This window comes from Homarus americanus, unplaced genomic scaffold, assembly GCF_018991925.1.
Source record: "Homarus americanus isolate GMGI-L3 unplaced genomic scaffold, GMGI_Hamer_2.0 scaffold27806, whole genome shotgun sequence".
Classification (NCBI taxonomy): domain Eukaryota; kingdom Metazoa; phylum Arthropoda; class Malacostraca; order Decapoda; family Nephropidae; genus Homarus; species Homarus americanus.
This window is the reverse complement of record NW_024741490.1, coordinates 89,045-109,114: the sequence shown is the minus strand read 5'-3', so window position 1 is coordinate 109,114 and position 20,070 is coordinate 89,045. Positions and strand designations below refer to the sequence as shown.

The window sequence follows — 20,070 nt, the reverse complement described above, 5'->3', positions numbered from 1 at the left end:
CTGACGGCTGTTCCCTGGAGCGACCAAAGTCTGTCACACTTATCCACCAATTTTCAGGGGCCGTGTAATATTTCAATATGATTCTGATCTTTTAAAATGTTAGTTCTTGCATAAAGTGCGTTTCATTGATACGTAATTTGACTCAGTATAACTTGTTGTGGGTAAAAAGCATTCTCCGAAACGTGCGATTTAACAGTAATTATGAATTTAGTTAAACATTTCTTCAGGCGTGAAATCGGACAGGTTTGCAACAGCCAATCAGCTGTAACTCTTGAGGAGGGGACGCTCTTACAGTACTGCCAACAGTGCGTGATAGAGAGTCAGAGTCTCGAGACGTGATGATCGCCCAAGCAGCTAACAAGCCGATCAGTGGTGAAGAGGATAAAGTAAGTAAAAGTGTTAATGGGAGACGTACCTAGGTTGTATAGCAGCGGAATTTTCATACAAAAATGAGAAACAGAATCATTCCAACGTCAAATTACTCTAACATTCATTTACTTACTACTGCAAAGTAATACAGTACAACGTTTACCCAGAAATATGAGAAAATACCTCCATGAAATCCTTGATTACCCCAGATTTTGCAAAACCCGAAAGGACTGATTATCCTTAAGTGGGGTATTTACCCTAAAGTGGAAATACTGGTGAAAAATATTAATGAGTTACTTCTGACGACGATATGCAGATTATATTGTAAAACTATTAAGATAATGTACTCATTTGTGCGCTAGTATTTGTATTTGACAGGTTTGACCGAAATAAACTGTATCGAGTTGACGTGGCGGGTCAAATCTCCTTACTGACGATTAAACCCAGGCTTAACAAACACTGGACCATGTTCATATACATTCACGAGTCCGTACTTTGCATGAGGACTTGACAAGCATCACTGACAACAACCGCTCAGGCTGCTGTACTGTAGCTAGAGAATTAACATGTAACGAAGAGAATAAAACTTAAAGCAAAAGGTGTCAGCCACCCCGCTTGGGCGATCGTCTGTGTTATACGATTTTTACCATCTTAGTTAAATGATCAGATTTAGATTACGTCAGGTTAGATTAGACTGGTTTACGTTAAATCGCACACAAAAACCGACGATCGCCCGAACGGGATGTAATCAATCAGCTTGGTATCTGGCAACCGACCTTATCTCTTTAAATTATCAGGAACCAGTGTTGCCAACCAAAGAATAATTACCTTATGCATAGGGTAAATTCAGCCTACTGTATTTTCTTGGCCTGTAGGACCTAGGGTAATTTTTACTAAAAGAGGGCAAAACGTAGGATAATCAGACAACTTTCCAGGAAATAAAGACTAGGTTGCCATTGACTGATGAACTGAACACTTCTTTCAGTAATTAGAATTTATTCAACCATCTGTTGCACTTATATATATATATATATATATATATATATATATATATATATATATATATATATATATATATATATATATATATATATATATATATATATATATATATATATATATATATATATATTGTTATGCCGTGGCATAATTTGGTATTATAATGTTTGTGAACTAGGTGTGTTCATATATTCATTACAAGCGGAATCACCGCCCTCCGAGCGGCTCTTTCGCTAGGCCACAGTAGGACGCCACCCTCCGGGAGGCTCTACATTGTCTCACTGTAGTGCATTAAGGTAGACCACATTTTTGGTTTTGCCATTAGCAGCAAGTATGTACAGATTTTTGCCAGTTCCCACTCTGGAGCATCCAACATAGAACTGTCCATGAGAGAAGCAAGGAAACACCAGGTTTAGGCCAACCATCTTTAGGGACTGTCCCTGGCTTTTGTAGATACTCATGGCAAAGCTCACTTTAACCGGGAACTGAAGTCTCTTGAACTCAAATGGCAGGTCAGTGGTGATGAGAGGTATCCTTGATATAAAAACGTTCTCTCCTTTAGCTTTTCCTGTCAGTATTGTAGCTTCCAGTACATGTGGCATCATGTTCTTCACCACCAAACTTGTGCCATTGCAGAGGATTGGTGGTTCAAGATTTCTTAAGTGCATTATAGGAGTTCCAATCTTGAGAGAGAGGTGGTGAGGAGGCATTCCAGTGGGCTCCAAAGAATTAAGGAATTCTGCAGGGTACTGGACTGCTTGGTCCTGGTCGATTACTGTATCAACAGATTTGAATGGGGTCTCACTGCCTGGAAGCTGTCTGAGTAGAGTCATGTTGATTTCAGCCACTGTTTCATTCTTTGGTGCCAGAATTGCGCGTTCACGCAGCCACTTGTGATCCTTGTAGTGGTGGATAATGTTTGGGTAGACCATGTTAGTGAGCTAAGTTGAGGACTTTACAACATTTCCACATCCTTGAGGAATGATTATTTGTCCTTCTGAATCAACAGGGAAAGTTCCATTCCCAATCTGTAGTAGAAGGTTTGCAAACCGTCCAGCATCGTGATCTTGTAGATGTACTCTCATGTGTGTGTATAGGGTGAGTGTCTGAACACTTCTCCAAAGGTATGATGCCTTGAGGCTTCATACATATAATATCATCCATCATCACTACATATAACACCATCCATCATCACTACAGATCGGTAAAGTAGTTTCCGAGATTCTCGTGCGGACACACAAACAAACAAACACACAGACATACTTCTTTGTTATATATATATATATATATATATATATATATATATATATATATATATATATATATATATATATATATATATATATATATATATATATATATATATATATATATATATATATATATGTATGTATATCTATATATATATCTATCTATATATATATCTATATATATATATATATATATAGATTTATATAAGAAAACCGCCATAGCTGGAGGTGGTGGTGAGTAATGTAATGGTAATGGAGGTGGTGGTGAGTAATGTAATGGTAATGGAGGTGGTGGTGAGTAATGTAATGGTAATGGAGGTGGTGGTGAGTAATGTAATGGTAATGGAGGTGGTGGTGAGTAATGTAGTGAAAGGAAATGAAGCCACCAGAGTGTAAATGTAAAAGACTTGCAGTATTCCCGGGAAGTGTACAGCACTGGGCGTGCACTAAAATATTATGCACCGAGGTAATTATACAGTTGCTAAGCATTCAGTCAGAGAAGAACAATAAATTGGAAATTTGAGCAGTTCGTTGAAGTTTTAGCATTTAATTGGGTTTTTATTTTCAATGTGATTTTTTGTAACTGTTCTATTTCCAGTATTAATTAAAAATTAACATACCCGGTACTTTATTTGTTGAGGTTAATTTCAATAAGTTACTTTTTACTTACTTTACTTTTATCCTCTTTACTAATCGGCTCGTTAGCCGCTTGCGCGATCTGTCACGTCTCTGTTACGCACTGTTGGCAAGTATTGTGTATGCACAGGCTCCTGAATGTACCTGAACCTGCTCCAGTGTTGGTCAAGTCTGGTCTTCAAAGAGCTCACACTCGGTGCCGTCACATCACTTTTTGGTAGATTGTTCCAAGAATTCACAACTCTCACTCCGAAAAAAATTACCGTCACAGTTTTCTGGACTTGCAGCTTCTTCAATCTTGAGCTGTGACCCCTTGTGGGGCGAGCGTCCGCCAGCTCCAAGTAAGGACACTCGACTGAGTAGTGCCCCCTGAGATGCTTATACACCTCAATTAGGTCCCCCCTTGCCCGTCTGTAGTATAAGCTAGGCAAGTTCAGGCGCTCCAATCTCTCAGGGTAGCTTAGGTGCCGAAGTGCTGGCACCAGTCTTGTGGCCCTCCTTTGAACATTTTCATCCAACTGACAGTCCCTAGCATATCTCGGGGACCAGACGGGGTTACAGTACTTCAGATGGGGAAGCTCTTCACTCTTGAAGATCGTTACGAGGGACGGACCGTCTAGATATCTGAAAGAACTTCTTATAAGACCCAATAATTTATTTGCCTGATTTACCTTCTTCTTGCAATGGCCCAAGAACTTCAGCTCATTTTCAACATACACACCTAGGTCCTTCTCACATTCAGTCTCAAATAGTGCAGTTTCTTCATCGCGTTGGGACATATGAAATGCCTTCCTGTCGTTGGTACGCCCCAGGTGCATCCTCTTACACATCGTGACATTGAATTTCAGCAGCCATTTCTTCGACCATTCTTGGAGCCCACAGGTCCTTCTGCAGCTCTTCACAGTCCGCTTGGTTCTTGATTCCCGAAACAACTTGTCGTCATCGGCAAACATTTGTATGGAGGAGTGTACAACGTCTGGCATGTCATTTACGAAACAAACAAACCACAGCGGGCCCAACACACTGCCTTGTGGTACCCTGCTTGTGACAGGTGCGGATGATGATTTCGTGCCATTAATCACCACATTAATCATCCATGCTTGGACATTTCCCCGATTTCCGTACCCTTCCAGTTTGATTATCAGTCTTTCGTGGGGTACACTGTCGAAAGCCTTGGCAAAATCTAGGTCAATATTGTCGATATTACCACCCCGTTCCAGAATATGGGTCCAATTATCCAATACCTTGAGCAATTGTGTTAAGCAGGAGCGCCCCGGCATAAAACCGTGTTGGCAATCCTTTACAAGGTTGTTTCGTATTAGATGTTCCATCGTGGCATCTCTGATAATACTCGCAAGTAATTTACATATTATGCTGGTCAGGCTCACCGGTCTATAGTTGTTCGTGGAGTGACGATCGTCCTTCTTGAAGATAGGACTCACATAAGCCACTTTCCATTCACTGAGGACCATTTGTTCATCCAGGCATTTACAAAACAGGATCTTCAGGGGTCGGCAAGCTCGTTGCACAACTCTCTTAGCACTCTAGGATGCACCATGTCAGGGCCGGGACTCTTATGGTCCTTTAGCCTGGACAGTTTATTTCTAATACCCTCTTCTGTGAACGCAATGTGGGTCAGTGCTGTGTCGAACCGTCTGTCCTCAAACGCAGGAAGGTTAATTGCATCCTCTCTTGTGAACACCGAGGAAAAGAAGCTTTTCAATGCCTCCTTGACTCCTCCCTCTTCTGCTTCAAGTCCTGCAGGAGCTTCTTGTGCTGTTCCCTCTGCATTACCGTGCGATCTGGGTGAATGAATACACCCCGAGCTGCCTCGCCCCTTGCTAAGTTTTTGCCTGCGGAATATCCCCCCATTTCTCCTCCTCGCTCACGAGTGTGATCCTAGGGGGGCGACTCGGGCGAGGCTTATCCCCTTGCTTTTGTCCCAGCCTCCTCACATCCTGTAGGATTTATTTCATCTTCAGAACCTCTGTGCAAATATTCTGAAACTGCATCTTATTGTGTGTTACCTTACTCTCAGTTCCCTCCGCCTGGCTCTCGGGGACTCCAAAAACTATTACATTGTTCCTGCGCTGGAGACGTTCCCGTTGTTCCTCCTCTCCCCTAACAGTAGGTCCGTTAATTTTCATTTCTTCGACACACTTCTTCAGAGTCCCTAGCTGCTGTAGAACCTGTTCTGACCCTGCATTACTCTCCGCCACCTCCCATGGCCCTGCTAATGTCTCAGCATAACTCCTCTTAGCAACCACCTCCATTCTATCGGCTACTTCCTCAGTCTTAGCAAGGATCTCTTTCCCAACTTGCTCTAGTTTGGCAACCAGCAGGGCTCCAGCTTCATCTATTTTCGTCCCTAGGGAACTCGTTCCTTTATGGCTTGCAATCGCCTCTTTCACCTTGACTATGCAGTCAGGGCAATACCAGCAACAGCCTTCATGCTTTACGGCAGTTTGCGTCTTCCTAAACGTTGCATTGGTCAGGCCTGTATCGTCCATATCCGTCATCCCCCGCAGTTGTCACATATCATACTCATGGTTGTTGTTGTTGTGGGGTGGGGGGGGGGGATGTAGACTGTGTATAGGTCTACACCTATTTGAAAAATAATAAAATAAATAAATACATAAATGACAAAAAATAAAATAAATAAATAAATTAAGAAATATAACAGTACTTAGCTCCCCTCTGCTGGATTTAACCTCCCCTGTTGCCTTTAGGGATGTCTTCTTTTTTTCTTCTCTTTTTATTGTTTTTTCAGTTCACTTCGGCGTTTGTCAGTATCTATGTGCTATCTCTATGTACACTGCAATTCTCTATGAATACTGGATTTTATACACCCACTCGGTCCTTTAGAAACACAGAAAAATAAAATAAACTTTCTTTGGGAAGGTATTCCCTTATACTTTCTTTTCCCTGTTCTCATCGACGACTATATCTCTCTGTGCTATCACTGTGTACACTATCTCCCTGCGAATTGTGTAACGTGGGCACAGTTTCAGTCCATGAGAAAGCACACAAACAAAATAAAATTTAAAGTCTCTGTGGTACCTACTGTATAACACGACTTGGTTTCAGCTGGCAGTGGTGCCTTTCCAGCATGCTTGTTTATTTGTATTCACTTTAAGGTATTTACAACCTCTTCCGCTGTCACTGATGACACTATGAACGAATTTAACTAAAGGCACAGTACTACACTCCCTGGTTGGCCTTTATCACAACCATGACAACAATGCCGTAAAAAAAAAAAAAAAGTTTTGTCATATGGCAATGATTTTGTGCTTGTATGCCTCTTGACCTGGGTTGTACCTCCAACTCGGTGGAGAATGAGTTTTCAAAAATACAATCGCATCTAGCATTAAAAATCCTACATCGATTTACACTTTCACATCACTAAGACGGTCTGGATGATCCTATGCAATCACAGTCCAATTTCTGCCGCTCAACAACGAAGGCCCGAGTGCCGAATATGCTCAGTTACAGAGACGCAATTTACTAATTTAATATTTAGTAACAGATGGAGTGAATAAGATGTTAATTAATTACACTCAGATCAGACTGGACCGCTTAGGTCTTACTTTACACATAGCAAGGTAGATATTAATTTCTTGATGACAACATTATACACTCATGATATTACTTCATTGTCAATACAGATGATTACATAACACAATCGACAAAATCCAAAATTAAGATAGTATCAAACACATCCTGTTAGTTCGGAATGAACAACATGGCACTTTAACTAGTATTCAGTGGTAGTACACCTGGTTGGTGGACTCAACTCCTATATAATCAACAGTACCGCTGGTAACACCAACATTCATGGGTTCAATACTTAACCTGGGATAACTATATGTCTGCTAGTTAATCCCCAATCATAGATACCAATACTGCTCAATACATATAGCCAAGATCAATGAACAGGACAACAGTCACAAGACTGAGACCACTGATCGCTAGAGTTGTTTACACAGACAGCCAAGCTGAGGCTGGCTCGCAAGGAGTGCCCGGAGGAGTAGACTAGTTGCAGTGTTTCAGCATGGCGTTTCCCGAGAAATCTTGTCCTCGGATTCTAATCTCGCCATATTAAAGACATCCTTCAAGAACCATCTTGCCCATGGGTGGCTACCGCACCTCGGTAGTGGTGACAACACAAACAGTGCCTGCAGATGCATTGAGGAAGAGTGACGAATGTGTGAATGCCTAACTTCAACTATACAAAACATACGTCTGGCAACGGTACAGACGACACTTACTTTACTCTAATTATTTGGCACATGATTATTTCACTATGTTAATACATGAATACTGATATTCACAAAATCGATTAAGTTAAACTGACTTAACATGGCGGCGGGAAACAATCGTTCACATACCTGGAGATGTGTTGAGGAAGAGTCACGAATGTGTGACTTTTCCTTGTGCATCTGTATATACGTGAGCCCGGGGCAGTTCCCGCCCACGCATACATACCAGAAAGGTTGATCTCACCAACAACAGACCTTCTACACAATTTGGGTTGCTGTACACTTAGCTATGAACGTCAGTGTTACTGGTCAGGCTAATTTCCTACCTCTATTTTTATAATCTAATCAGAGATTGAGTTTGTCAGGAAAAAAGTGATATGGACATTAAATACGTACTAACAACTCAACTTTTCGGAAACCACAAACCACAGCCAAGGAATTGTTCCTGAAGAGAGCCGTTAGGTTTTGGAGATTTTGAGTTTGACAGAATCTTTTCAATAGACAACTGACGCTAACTAAACTACAAACATCCGATTCTCTGATGTTTGGGCATCAAAATAATCTAACTTCAGTGGCACTTGGAACTCATGGCTATCCCCACGGACGATATCACGGGATGTCATTTGTACTGGCAGACTCAACACTCACTTACTTAACCAATGTTACTAACAATAAAGACAGTTAAAGCTTTCAACATCACTCACAAAGGATCTTGTATGCTTTAACTGTAATCAGGCATCTCTAAGTTGACTCAAAACAATGGTGTCCTCTCTCATATTCAAATTCACTTTATAGAGAGGTTGGTTTCAGGAAGTCAGAGAAATGGGAAAACGGAGGACTCGGGCGTCTTGAGCCAATTGCAAGAACGGTTATGGGGTGTACGACGCCATTTACGATGACCTTCTTGCCCTGGTCTTTTTCAGCAATATCGCCTTTAACACATGGCACTCTGCACTTTTCGAAGCTTTGGAGAAGTCTCGAAACAAGTTTCCTGGTGGGAATTATTAGCTAGTACTGTACTCAAAATATCGAAACTTCGAGATCTCTGCAGAGCTTCAAAAGGGTGGTATTCCTGAAACAAGATCAGGGCAAGAAGGTCATCATAAACGGCGTCGTACACCCAACGACTGTTCTTGCAATTGGCCCCATTGAAGCGATGAGAAAATGGATTCCTCAGACGGGGGGACGCAAAGGAAGGCATAGCTACATGTTTTGTGGGCTATTGAGCGTAATATGAATCATCTGATTTTACGTTAACTGACGTGTATGACCGTGGTCATTACACTGTCGTTGCTTCATCTCCTCTCTCTACTGTATATATCACCTGTTAGGTGAATTAGTTCAGTTCGAATTTTACACAGGTGTTTAGTAATTTACATATGTAACTGGCGGTTGAGAGGTGTTTCAAAACTGTTTGTGTACACAGACAGACACAAATTATTGAACATCAAATTATTCTCGTCACAGATGTCTTCAAAGAGCTACAGGGTGAGAACGGCTGTTTTGTTCATCTTGTGTGTGCTTGGTATGGCGCTCTATGTTTGCCTCATCAGTCACTCCCCAGTTGGCAGTGATAACATCGTTATGGAGTTTTCCGCAGCTCCCCGGCAGCAAAACAGTACCATGCCGGAGACCCGCCTCCCTCAGGACAACCACAACTGCTCTCTGGTCAACAAGATGGACCTGTGCAGTTGTCGCAAGATAACTCAGGTCACCAACTGTACATTCCAGATGAACAAAATATCTGAAACTTCTACCTGCAGCAGCTGGGCCAAGCTGAGAGGCCCTGGCCAGAAGGTTAGTCCGTGATACATAACTGTTATTCACTTCGCCATACTTGGTGTAGATTAATAAGTACACTTACAATAATAACTCGTGTGACAAAATGTGTTGGGTAAGTGGGTCAAATCTGACTGTGGGTCGATGATGTTGGCAGGCGACTCGTAAAAGGAACTGCATGAAGACTCGCGGAAGAGTATAGATTTAAATTAGTTAGGTCACTGGCAATCAAAATATTTTGGAGGAATGAAGGATACTCGCATCCATCGACACTTTACACTTTTCAATGATTGATTACAATTGGTTAATGAAGGTACAGTACTTTTAACGACTTATAAATGAGGATATAGTGAGTAGTGTCATCGCCACACACTTTAGATTTCCATTTGTCATCCAACGTTAGTGGAACACAATTCCCACTTTTGTCAAACTTCAATTTTCCATTATCTAACTTATGGTTCCTCCTCCTTCAGGTGGTGAGTTACTCGCTGTTTGGCAAGTTCCCCAGCAACTACTCCTTTGGGATGGAGCAGCAGCTGCCACGAGTGAGCGAAGTGTACCCGGGTTGGGTGGTGAGGTTGTACCTGGACTTGTCGCAGCAGCAACAGAAGTCCTGGGCGTGTGCCCTCGCCTGTAAACACCCCCACCTCGACATATGTGACGTCCACGATCTACCAGGTTAGACAGTTTTGACTCATAACTCTACCTTATGTCACAGCTGCCGAAAAATTTTGATATTTCTCCTCTGCAAGAGTTGCAGTTCATAATTATCCAGTAGTCGAAAAAACGTTCTTGTAGATGTATCGTCACTGAGTCCAGAACTGTTTGACCAAAAAAACACGAGATTATTAACTTTTTTTAATATCAGATGTCTGTTGTTAAAGATTCTCGTCCCTTTACTGAGTAATATCTTAGCATGCAATATGTGTGATCAGAAAGCTTTAAAAACAATAAATAAATAAACAAATATATATATATATATATATATATATATATATATATATATATATATATATATATATATATATATATATATATATATATATATATATATATAATTACGGTATTTACTAAAATTAGATAGGACAATGGAGAAAATAAGTTGATACGGCAACATTCACACTAATGGCCTGAGAAGTCATCATAATTTGGGTTTTTTTAAGTTTATGATATAGTAATTTCAGAGACAGTGTAAACTTACCTGTACCCCAAAAGACACTTTGTTTACGGCTGACTGACCCGAGACACTTTGTTTACGGCTGACCGACCCACAAGACACTTTGAATTGAATTGAATTGTAACAGTTTATTTAGCCAGAAAAACACAGATACAGAGTGGATAATAATAACAATATATTAACATGGCTGAGCCAGTTGAGAACCTGAGCACTCTTTGAGGCACCTGATATATACTATACATTTATCTCAAGGAAGTATTATGTAACATTTAGTATCATCTGGAATAGTACAATAGCATGGTGGTAATAAGAACATCTCATAATTTTACCACGGTTATCACTTCGATATTTATTAATTTTATTTATTTGTTTTGTTTTGTTTTTTTATTTATTTATCTATATATAAAACAAAGAAGTACTGTATGTGTGTTTGTGTGTCCGCACGAGAATCTCGGAACCTACTTTACCGATCTGTAGTGATGATGGATGGTGTTATATGTAGTGATGATGGATGTTGTTATATGTAGTGATGATGGATGGTGTTATATGTAGTGATGATGATGGATGGTGTTATATGTAGTGATGATGGATGTTGTTATATGTAGTGATGATGGATGGTGTTATATGTAGTGATGATGATGGATGGTGTTATATGTAGTGATGATGGATGATGTTATATGTAGTGATGATGGGTGGTGTTATATGTAGTGATGATGATGGATGGTGTTATATGTAGTGATGATGGATGATGTTATATGTAGTGATGATGGATGGTGTTATATGTAGTGATGATGGATGTTGTTATATGTAGTGATGATGGATGGTGTTATATGTGATGATGGATGGTGTTATATGTAGTGATGATGATGGATGGTGTTATATGTAGTGATGATGGATGATGTTATATGTAGGATGATGGATGTTGTTATATGTAGTGATGATGGATGGTGTTATATGTAGTGATGATGATGGATGGTGTTATATGTAGTGATGATGGATGATGTTATATGTAGTGATGATGGATGGTGTTATATGTAGTGATGATGATGGATGGTGTTATATGTAGTGATGATGATGGATGGTGTTATATGTAGTGATGATGATGGATGGTGTTATATGTAGTGATGATGATGGATGGTGTTATATGTAGTGATGATGATGGATGGTGTTATATGTAGTGATGATGATGGATGGTGTTATATGTAGATGATGATGGATGGTGTTATATGTAGTGATGATGGATGATGTTATATGTAGTGATGATGGGTGGTGTTATATGTAGTGATGATGGATGTTGTTATATGTAGTGATGATGGATGGTGTTATATGTAGTGATGATGGTGGGTGGTGTTATATGTAGTGATGATGGACGGTGTTATATGTAGTGATGATGATGGATGGTGTTATATGTAGTGATGATGATGGATGGTGTTATATGTAGTGATGATGGATGGTGTTATATGTAGTGATGATGATGGATGTTGTTATATGTAGTGATGATGGATGATGTTATATGTAGTGATGATGGATGGTGTTATATGTAGTGATGATAGGAGGGTAATATATGTAGTGATGATGGATGGTGTTATATATAGTGATGATGCATGATGTTATATGTAGTGATGTTGGATGGTGTTATATGTAGTGATGTTGGATGGTGTTATATGTAGTGATGATGCATGATGTTATATGTAGTGATGATGGATGATGTTATATGTAGTGATGATGGATCGTGTTATATGTAGTGATGATGCATAGTGTTATATGTAGTGATGATGATGGATGGTGTTATAATATGTAGTGATGATGGATGGTGTTATATGTAGTGATAATGGATGGTGTTATATGTAATGATGATGGATGGTGTTATATGTAGTGATGAAGGATGGCATTATATGTAGTAATGATGGATGGTTTTATATGTAGTGATGATAGGAGGGTAATATATGTAGTGATGATGGATGGTGTTATATATAGTGATGATGCATGATGATATATGTAGTGATGATGGTTGGTGTTATATGCAGTGATGCTGGATGGTGTTATATGTAGTGATGATGGATAGAGTTATATGTAGTGATGATGGATGATGTTATATGTAGTGATGATGGGTGGTGTTATATGTAGTGATGTTGGATTGTGTTATATGTAGTGATGATGGATGATATTATATGTAGTGATGATAGGATGGTTCTATATGTAGTGATGGATGGTGTTATATGTAGTGATGATGGATGATGTTATATGTAGTGATGATAGGATGGTTTTATATGTAGTGATGATGGATGATGTTATATGTAGTGATGATAGGATGGTTTTGTATGTAGTGATGATGGATGGTGTTATATGTAGTGATGATGCATGATGTTATATGTAGTGATGATGGTTGGTGTTACATGTAGTGATGCTGGATGGTGTTATATGTAGTGATGATGGATAGAGTTATATGTAGTGATGATGGATGATGTTATATGTAGTGATGATGATGGATGGTGTTATATGTAGTGATGATGGATGGTGTTATATGTAGATGATGATTGTGTTATATGTAGTGATGATGATGGATGGTGTTATATGGTGATGATGACAGTGTTATATGTAGATGATGATGGATGGTGTTATATGTAGTGATGATGGATGGTAAGAGTATGCGTAGTGATGATGATGGATGTTATATGTAGTGATGATGGATGGTGTTATATGTAAAGTGATATTGATTGTGTTATATGTAGTGATGATGATTGATGATGTTATATATAGTGATGATGGATGACGTTATATATAGTGATGATGGGTGGTGTTATATATAGTGATGATTGATGGTGTTAAATGTAGTGATGATGGATGGTGTTATATATAGTGATGATGGATGGTGTTATATGCAGTGATGATGGGTGGTGTTATATGTAGTGATGATGGATGGTGTTATATGTAGTGATGATGGATGGTATTATATGTAGTGATGATGGATGATGTTATATGTAGTGATGCTGGGTGTTGTTATATGTAGTGATGATGGATGGTGTTATATGTAGTGGTGATGGATGGTGTTATATGGAGTGATGATGGGTGTTGTTATATGTAGTGATGATGGATGGTGCTATATGTAGTGATGATGGATGATGTTATATGTAGTGATGATGGATGTTGTTATATGTAGTGATGATGGTGGTGTTATATGTAGTGATGATGGACGATGTTATATGTAGTGATGATGAATGGTGTTATATGTAGATGATGATGGATGGTGTTATATGTAGTGATGATGGGTGGTGTTATATGTAGTGATGATTAGAAAATAAAATAATAATAGTTTAATGCTAAAATATATACTTTGCTGTACCGTTGTAGTGGAACTTACATACACCGTTAATGAAATATTGATGGAAGAAGAAGTTTTGGGGACTGAACAGTAGTTGCAAACAGGGAGTTGCTCAGAGAGACAGACTACTCAATTGAAGCTCTGGTGAATTTTCTTGAAGAAAATGAGCCTCACCTGGTGCCTGATCAAGCAAATGCTTATGAACAGGGGAAAATTGCTCTTGCTGTGGCATCCTCAGGCATTGCTGCAACACTACTAGAAGGAGGACGTACTGCACACTCAATTTTTAAACTGCCTCTCAACCTCGCTCACAATGAGAATCCAGTGTGCAACATCAAAAAAGGATTTGCAAAGGCAAAACTCTTAGAAAAATGCAGCCTCATAGTCTGGGATGAATGCACTATGTCTCACACGTTAGCGTTTGAAGCATTGGACAGGGCCTTGCAAGACATACGAGGAAATGACCAGCTCATGAGTGGCATTACAATGGTCATTGCTGGAGACTTTCGCCAGACCCTACCTGTCATTCCTTGAAGCACTCCAGCTGATGAACTGAATGCGTGCCTCAAGCCATCATACCTTTGGAGAAGTGTTCAGACACTCACCCTATACACACACGAGAGTACATCTACAAGATCACGATGCTGGATGGTTTGCAAACCTTCTACTACAGATTGGGAATGGAACTTTCCCTGTTGATTCAGAAGGACAAATAATCATTCCTCAAGGATGTGGAAATGTTGTAAAGTCCTCAACTGAGCTCACTAACATGGTCTACCCAAACATTATCCACCACTACAAGGATCACACGTGGCTGCGTGAACGCGCAATTCTGGCACCAAAGAATAAAATAGTGGCTGAAATCAACATGACTCTACTCAGACAGCTTCCAGGCAGTGAGACCTCATTCAAATCTGTTGATACAGTAATCGACCAGGACCAAGCAGTCCAGTACCCTGCAGAATTCCTTAATTCTTTGGAGCCCACTGGAATGCCTCCTCACCACCCTCACTCTCAAGATTGGAACTCCTATAATGCTCTTAAGAAATCTTGAACCACCAATCCTCTGCAATGGCACAAGTTTGGTGGTGAAGAACATGATGCCACATGTACTGGAAGCTACAATACTGACAGGAAAAGCTAAAGGAGAGAACGTTTTTATACCAAGGATACCTCTCATCACCACTGACCTGCCATTTGACTTCAAGCGACTTCAGTTCCCGGTTAAAGTGAGCTTTGTCATGACTATCTACAAAAGCCAGGGACAGTCCCTAAAGATGGTTGGCCTAAACCTGGTGTTTCCTTGCTTCTCTCATGGACAGTTCTATGTTCGATGCTCCAGAGTAGGAACTGGCAAAAATCTGTACATATTTGCTGCTAATGGCAAAACCAAAAATGTGGTCTACCTTAATGCACTACAGCGAGACAATGTGGAGCCTCCCGGAGGGTGGCGTCCTACCGTGGCCTAGCGAAAGATTCCCAGTATATACATAAATTACAGTGGAATTGAAAAACATAAGTATAATGGGGGAGCAGTACAACATGTACAGTAATAATGTTGAACAAGAGGGCAGAGCTGTCAGGATTATGTCTAGTTGGCAATTATGTTTATTGCAATGGTAATTACTTATCTATTTACATGATAATTTCCGGTAAAACGGTTTTGGTGGTACAATAAAAGCAGGTACTGTAAATATAGTAGGTATTACAAGAAATATTAATACTTAGACAATAGATATTTTTTAAGAGATGATTTAAAGGAAGGGAGCATAGTCTTTGCTCGGATGGGTGGGGGTAAGTTGTTCCACACCTTCTCACCGTGATATTTTATGGAGGTTTGGGACTGAGAGGAGAGCATGGGGGGTGGTCTTAGTAGCTCTGGGTGCCTTAAGTTGCATCTCTGATTATTCCGGAACTGGAAATAATTATTGTCAAGCAAGTGATTGATTGATTTGTAAACAAAGAGGGCACAGCAGCAGGTCTTAATATCTTCGAATTTTAAAATTTTCAATGTAGAAAATTTCTCGTTTGTGTGATCTGTTCTTTTCAAGTAGGTCATTGTCCGTACAACTCTCTTTTGTGCAGTAACCAGAGATTGTGTTTTTGCAGAGCCAGAGGCCCCCCATAGTGTGTGACAGTATATCAGGGGTTGGTAAACAAGATCATGATAGATTTTTTTCATTGCTGTAGGAGTGAGTGACTGTTGAGTGTGATACATGATACCGCACTGTTTATTGACTTTACTGTGAATGGCTTGTATGTGGTTTATCCAGTTAAGTTTCTCACCAAGAAAAACTCTGAGGAATTTAGTATTTTGTTCGCGTTTGAGGACTGCATTACCAAGGTACAGGGGTCCAAGTCTAAGGGTAAGTTTTTCTTTATGAAAAGATCGTGTAGTGGGTTTTTCAAAGTTTAAGGTCAGTTTATTACGTATTACCCAGGTCATAGTTCTCATCAAGGAATGGAGGTCTGAGTTGCTGGCATAGACATTAGTATCGTCTGCAAATAACTTGTATTTTATGAGTGTGCTGGCGTGGACTATGTCGTTTATGTACAACAAAAACAATACTGGACCGAGAATGGAACCTTGGGGGACACCATACAAGATTGGCGAGGAGTCAGATTGGTGATTATTAGAGCAGACATACTGCATCCTGTTCTCCAGATTTGAGGTAAATCAATTGTGGGACAGGCCCCTTACGCCGTAATATTCAAGCTTTGAAAGGTGGTTGGTATGGTCGACAGTATCGAAGGCCTTAGAAGTTTAGAGAGGTCCAAGAATATACCGACTGTGAACTGACTGACTGACTGACTGACCCATAAGACACTTTGTTTACGGCTGACTGTCCCACAAGACACAACGCTACGCTACGGGTTTTTTCTGATGTACTGTAGGTCTGGGTGACGTGAGCAATACAGTGGGCACTGCCTGGCGGTTCTCTGTGGTAGGCGACACTTTGGAGCGCTATATCGTCAGGGACACAGACTCCCCGATCATACAGCGAGAGGTGGACGCCGTTCACCAGTGGATTCAGTCTGGCAAGGTGAGAACCCAGTGTGATAATAATTATAATCGACTCGTTTGTAGGCATGACGTTCGCTGATTGGTCCTTCTCTGTCCAGATGTCCTCTGACCCTCCCTCCCACTATACTAGCTCTGGTTAAGTATAGGTTAGGTTAGGCGAGGTTAAGTAAGGTTAGGTTAGGCGAGGTTAAGTAAGATTAGGTTAGAGTAGGAATTAATTCGTGATAAGACTTATTGTCTACTTAACGAATATTCAAGACGAAAGAAACTCCTTGAGAGCAGTTTTCAATTCAGAACATTTTCACCGAGTTTATCTATCTTACTGATCCTGTTTTCTTCAAAATTGTGAAAATTATCATATCAAATAATTTCTGAGATGAGAGAGAGATAGTGGCTGGTTGGCGCTGATAACACCTCCCTTTTTCTAATGCTGCAGTGTTTCCACGTGATGCGGACAACCCTCCCACGGCGTCTCTATGTTGGGCGGGACATGGGGGGGGCTGTAATACCTGGCAGACTGATAAGGCTTCTAAAATCAGGACCAATATACTCAATGACTCGAGGAATAACAAGAATTACTATGATCAGCCTATCCTGTGGGTGAGTATTGAACTACGTCGGTGGTACAGTGGTAACGCGCTTATCTCTCACTAATCTAATATTATCAAGGGCTTGAGTCTCCTTGGCCAGGACACAAGTGAGGTGTCATCCAAGCATCACAGGTTTCCCGGACTCCAGTTTCCTCAGGGCCACATTAACAACGGGCCCTTGAGCTTGCAAATATTTGTTATAATAATAATAATAATAATAATAATAATAATAATAATAATAATAATGTAAAATTTGCAGTCCATTACATTGCAGCATAAATAGTAAATGTTTGCAGTACTGTATTGTATAAGGACACATTATATTATTTATATTAGTAATAGTTGAAATAAATATATATGCTGGTATTCTCAGTTTGCACTATCTTTTCGTCTAAATTTGAATGCTAGTGCACCCACACCCCAGAGCAGAAATATGTCGCGTCAACAGTCACTCACTCAGTCTCGTCGTGTTCATAAGAGCATAAGAATGAAGGAAACTGCAGCGGGCCTATTGGCCCATAATGGGCAGTCCCATTTACATCCACCCCTCTCACTTATATATCCATCCAACCTATGTTTGAAACTATTCAGCGTATTCGAGTTAATGATGATATTTGGTAACTTGTTCCACTCGTCCACTACTGTATTTCTAAACCAATGTTTACCTATTTCGCGCCTAAATCTAAATTTGTCTAATTTAAAACCATTGTTACGAGTTTGCTCCTGGTTGAATAGTTTGAGTACCTTTGTAATGTCCCCTTTGTTCAGCCCTGACTTCCATTTATATACCTGGATCATATCGCCCCTCACTCGACGTCTCAGGAGTGTAAATTAAGAAGCTTTAACCTGTCTCTGTACTCAAGGTTCCTAATGCCCGGGATTAATCTTGTCATTCTCCTCTGAATTCTTTCCAAGGATTCTATATCCATTCTGTAATACGGTAACCAGAATTGAACTGTGTAATCCAAGTGGGGTCTCAAAAGCGCAAGACATAATTTTAAGGTGACCTCGCTAGTCTTTTAACTAACACTCCTTTGTATGAACCCAAGAACTCTATTAGCCTTGTTTCGAGCATATACACATTGTTTACTTGGCTTAAGATGCCTACATATCATTACTCCTAAACCTTTCTCGCAGTCGGATTTCTCAATAACATCGTTCTTCATCTGGTATCTGGTTTCCCTGTTTACATGTCCTATACTGAGTACTTTACATTTGTCCACATTGAACCTTATCTGCCATTTTTCAGACCATTCGAAAATTTTTTAGATCTTCCTGTAGTTTTTCGGAGTCATCGTCAGATTTAATTACACGCCCTTTTTTAGTGTCATCAGCAAATTTACTTATGTTGTCTACTCCGATATCTATGTCGTTTATGTATATAATAAATAATAATGGTCCGAGTACTGAGCCTTGGGGAACTCCACCAGTGACATTGTTCCAATGGGATTTAGTGCCGTTAATGCTCACTCGCTGTTTCCTGTCCTGTAACCACGCGATAATCCATTATAGAATATCTCCTTTAACGCCATGAGCCTCCACTTTTCTTATTAGTCTTTCGTGGGGGACTCTGTCGAAGAGCTTGCTAAAGTCGAGATATACCACATCATAGTCATGCCCCTCGTCCACTGATTCAAAAACATGAAAAGAATGTTAATAGATTAGTTAGACATAGACGCCCGCTTGTGAAGCCATGTTAGGATTCATTGATCAACTTCTGCTTCTCCGGGTGATTTCGAATAGGTTTGAAATGATTGCTTCCAGTAATTTGCCCCTGCAATTGATGTTAGACTGATTGGTCGGTAGTTAGAGGATAGTGATCTGCTATGCTTAACTTCCTTCTTGAAAATCGGTATACATTCACTATCCTCCAGGATTTTGGTACTACACCCGTTTTCGGGACAAGTTAAACAACTTTGCTGAGGGGCATACTAATCTTCCTTACATTCCTTTAATACTCTGGCAAATATCTCATCGGGACCTGGTGACTTATTAGGCTTTGGTTTGTCTGTTGCTTACTAACATCGTTACTATCACTACTATCTCGCTAAATTTATTTTTCTTCGCTATCTCTGTATATAGAGTCGGTGCCTCAGGTATTATTATGTTTAAATTTTCGGTAGTGAAAACTCTTGAAAAATATTTATTCAGATTATTATATTTCTCCGTCATTATCAAAACAGCTCGCCGGTATCTGACTGTATTCGTCCAATCTTTTCTCGTGTTTTAGTTTAATACATTTGATAGAATCCCTTGGGGTTTGCTTTGCCTCCTTGCTATCTTCGGTTCAATATTCCTTTTTATCCAATAATATTCTTTAAATAATTATTTATCCATTTAGGGTCATTGTTGTTTGATACGAGTTTTCTGTATGGTATGTTCTGCCTTTGTGCATTAAGTAACTCATTATTTAAATTGTTGTGGAACTCGCCAACCTCAGATCTCGTTATCAGGTCTCGACAGGTGGTCACCCTCTTGTGAGTACATTGAGAGGGTCACCTCATGAGTCATGTAGTTCACCCCCAAGAGTGATACCCCTTCTCTCAGCTGCCTCTTCAAACTATTAAAGTTTGCCCTTCTGAAATCTGGGACTCCAGTGGAATTTTCCTTGCTGCTGCCCTGAAATTCTAACTGGAATCTAATTTTTTTGTGATCGCTGGATTG

At 40.0% G+C, this 20,070-nt stretch overlaps 1 protein-coding gene across 1 annotated transcript in view; it reads left to right on the top strand.

Annotated features, from left to right (window-relative positions):
• The first annotated feature begins 311 nt into the window (after positions 1-311).
• The window catches only part of LOC121875922, a 44,964-nt gene continuing 25,205 nt past the window's right edge, over positions 312-20,070 (top strand). Inside the window, exons 1-5 of the mRNA XM_042380676.1 lie at positions 312-386; positions 8,981-9,310; positions 9,766-9,970; positions 16,687-16,835; positions 17,253-17,416. Of these exons, the coding sequence (XP_042236610.1) occupies positions 339-386; positions 8,981-9,310; positions 9,766-9,970; positions 16,687-16,835; positions 17,253-17,416 (896 nt within the window). The 5' untranslated portion in view covers positions 312-338. The remainder of the gene's footprint in view (positions 387-8,980; positions 9,311-9,765; positions 9,971-16,686; positions 16,836-17,252; positions 17,417-20,070) is intronic.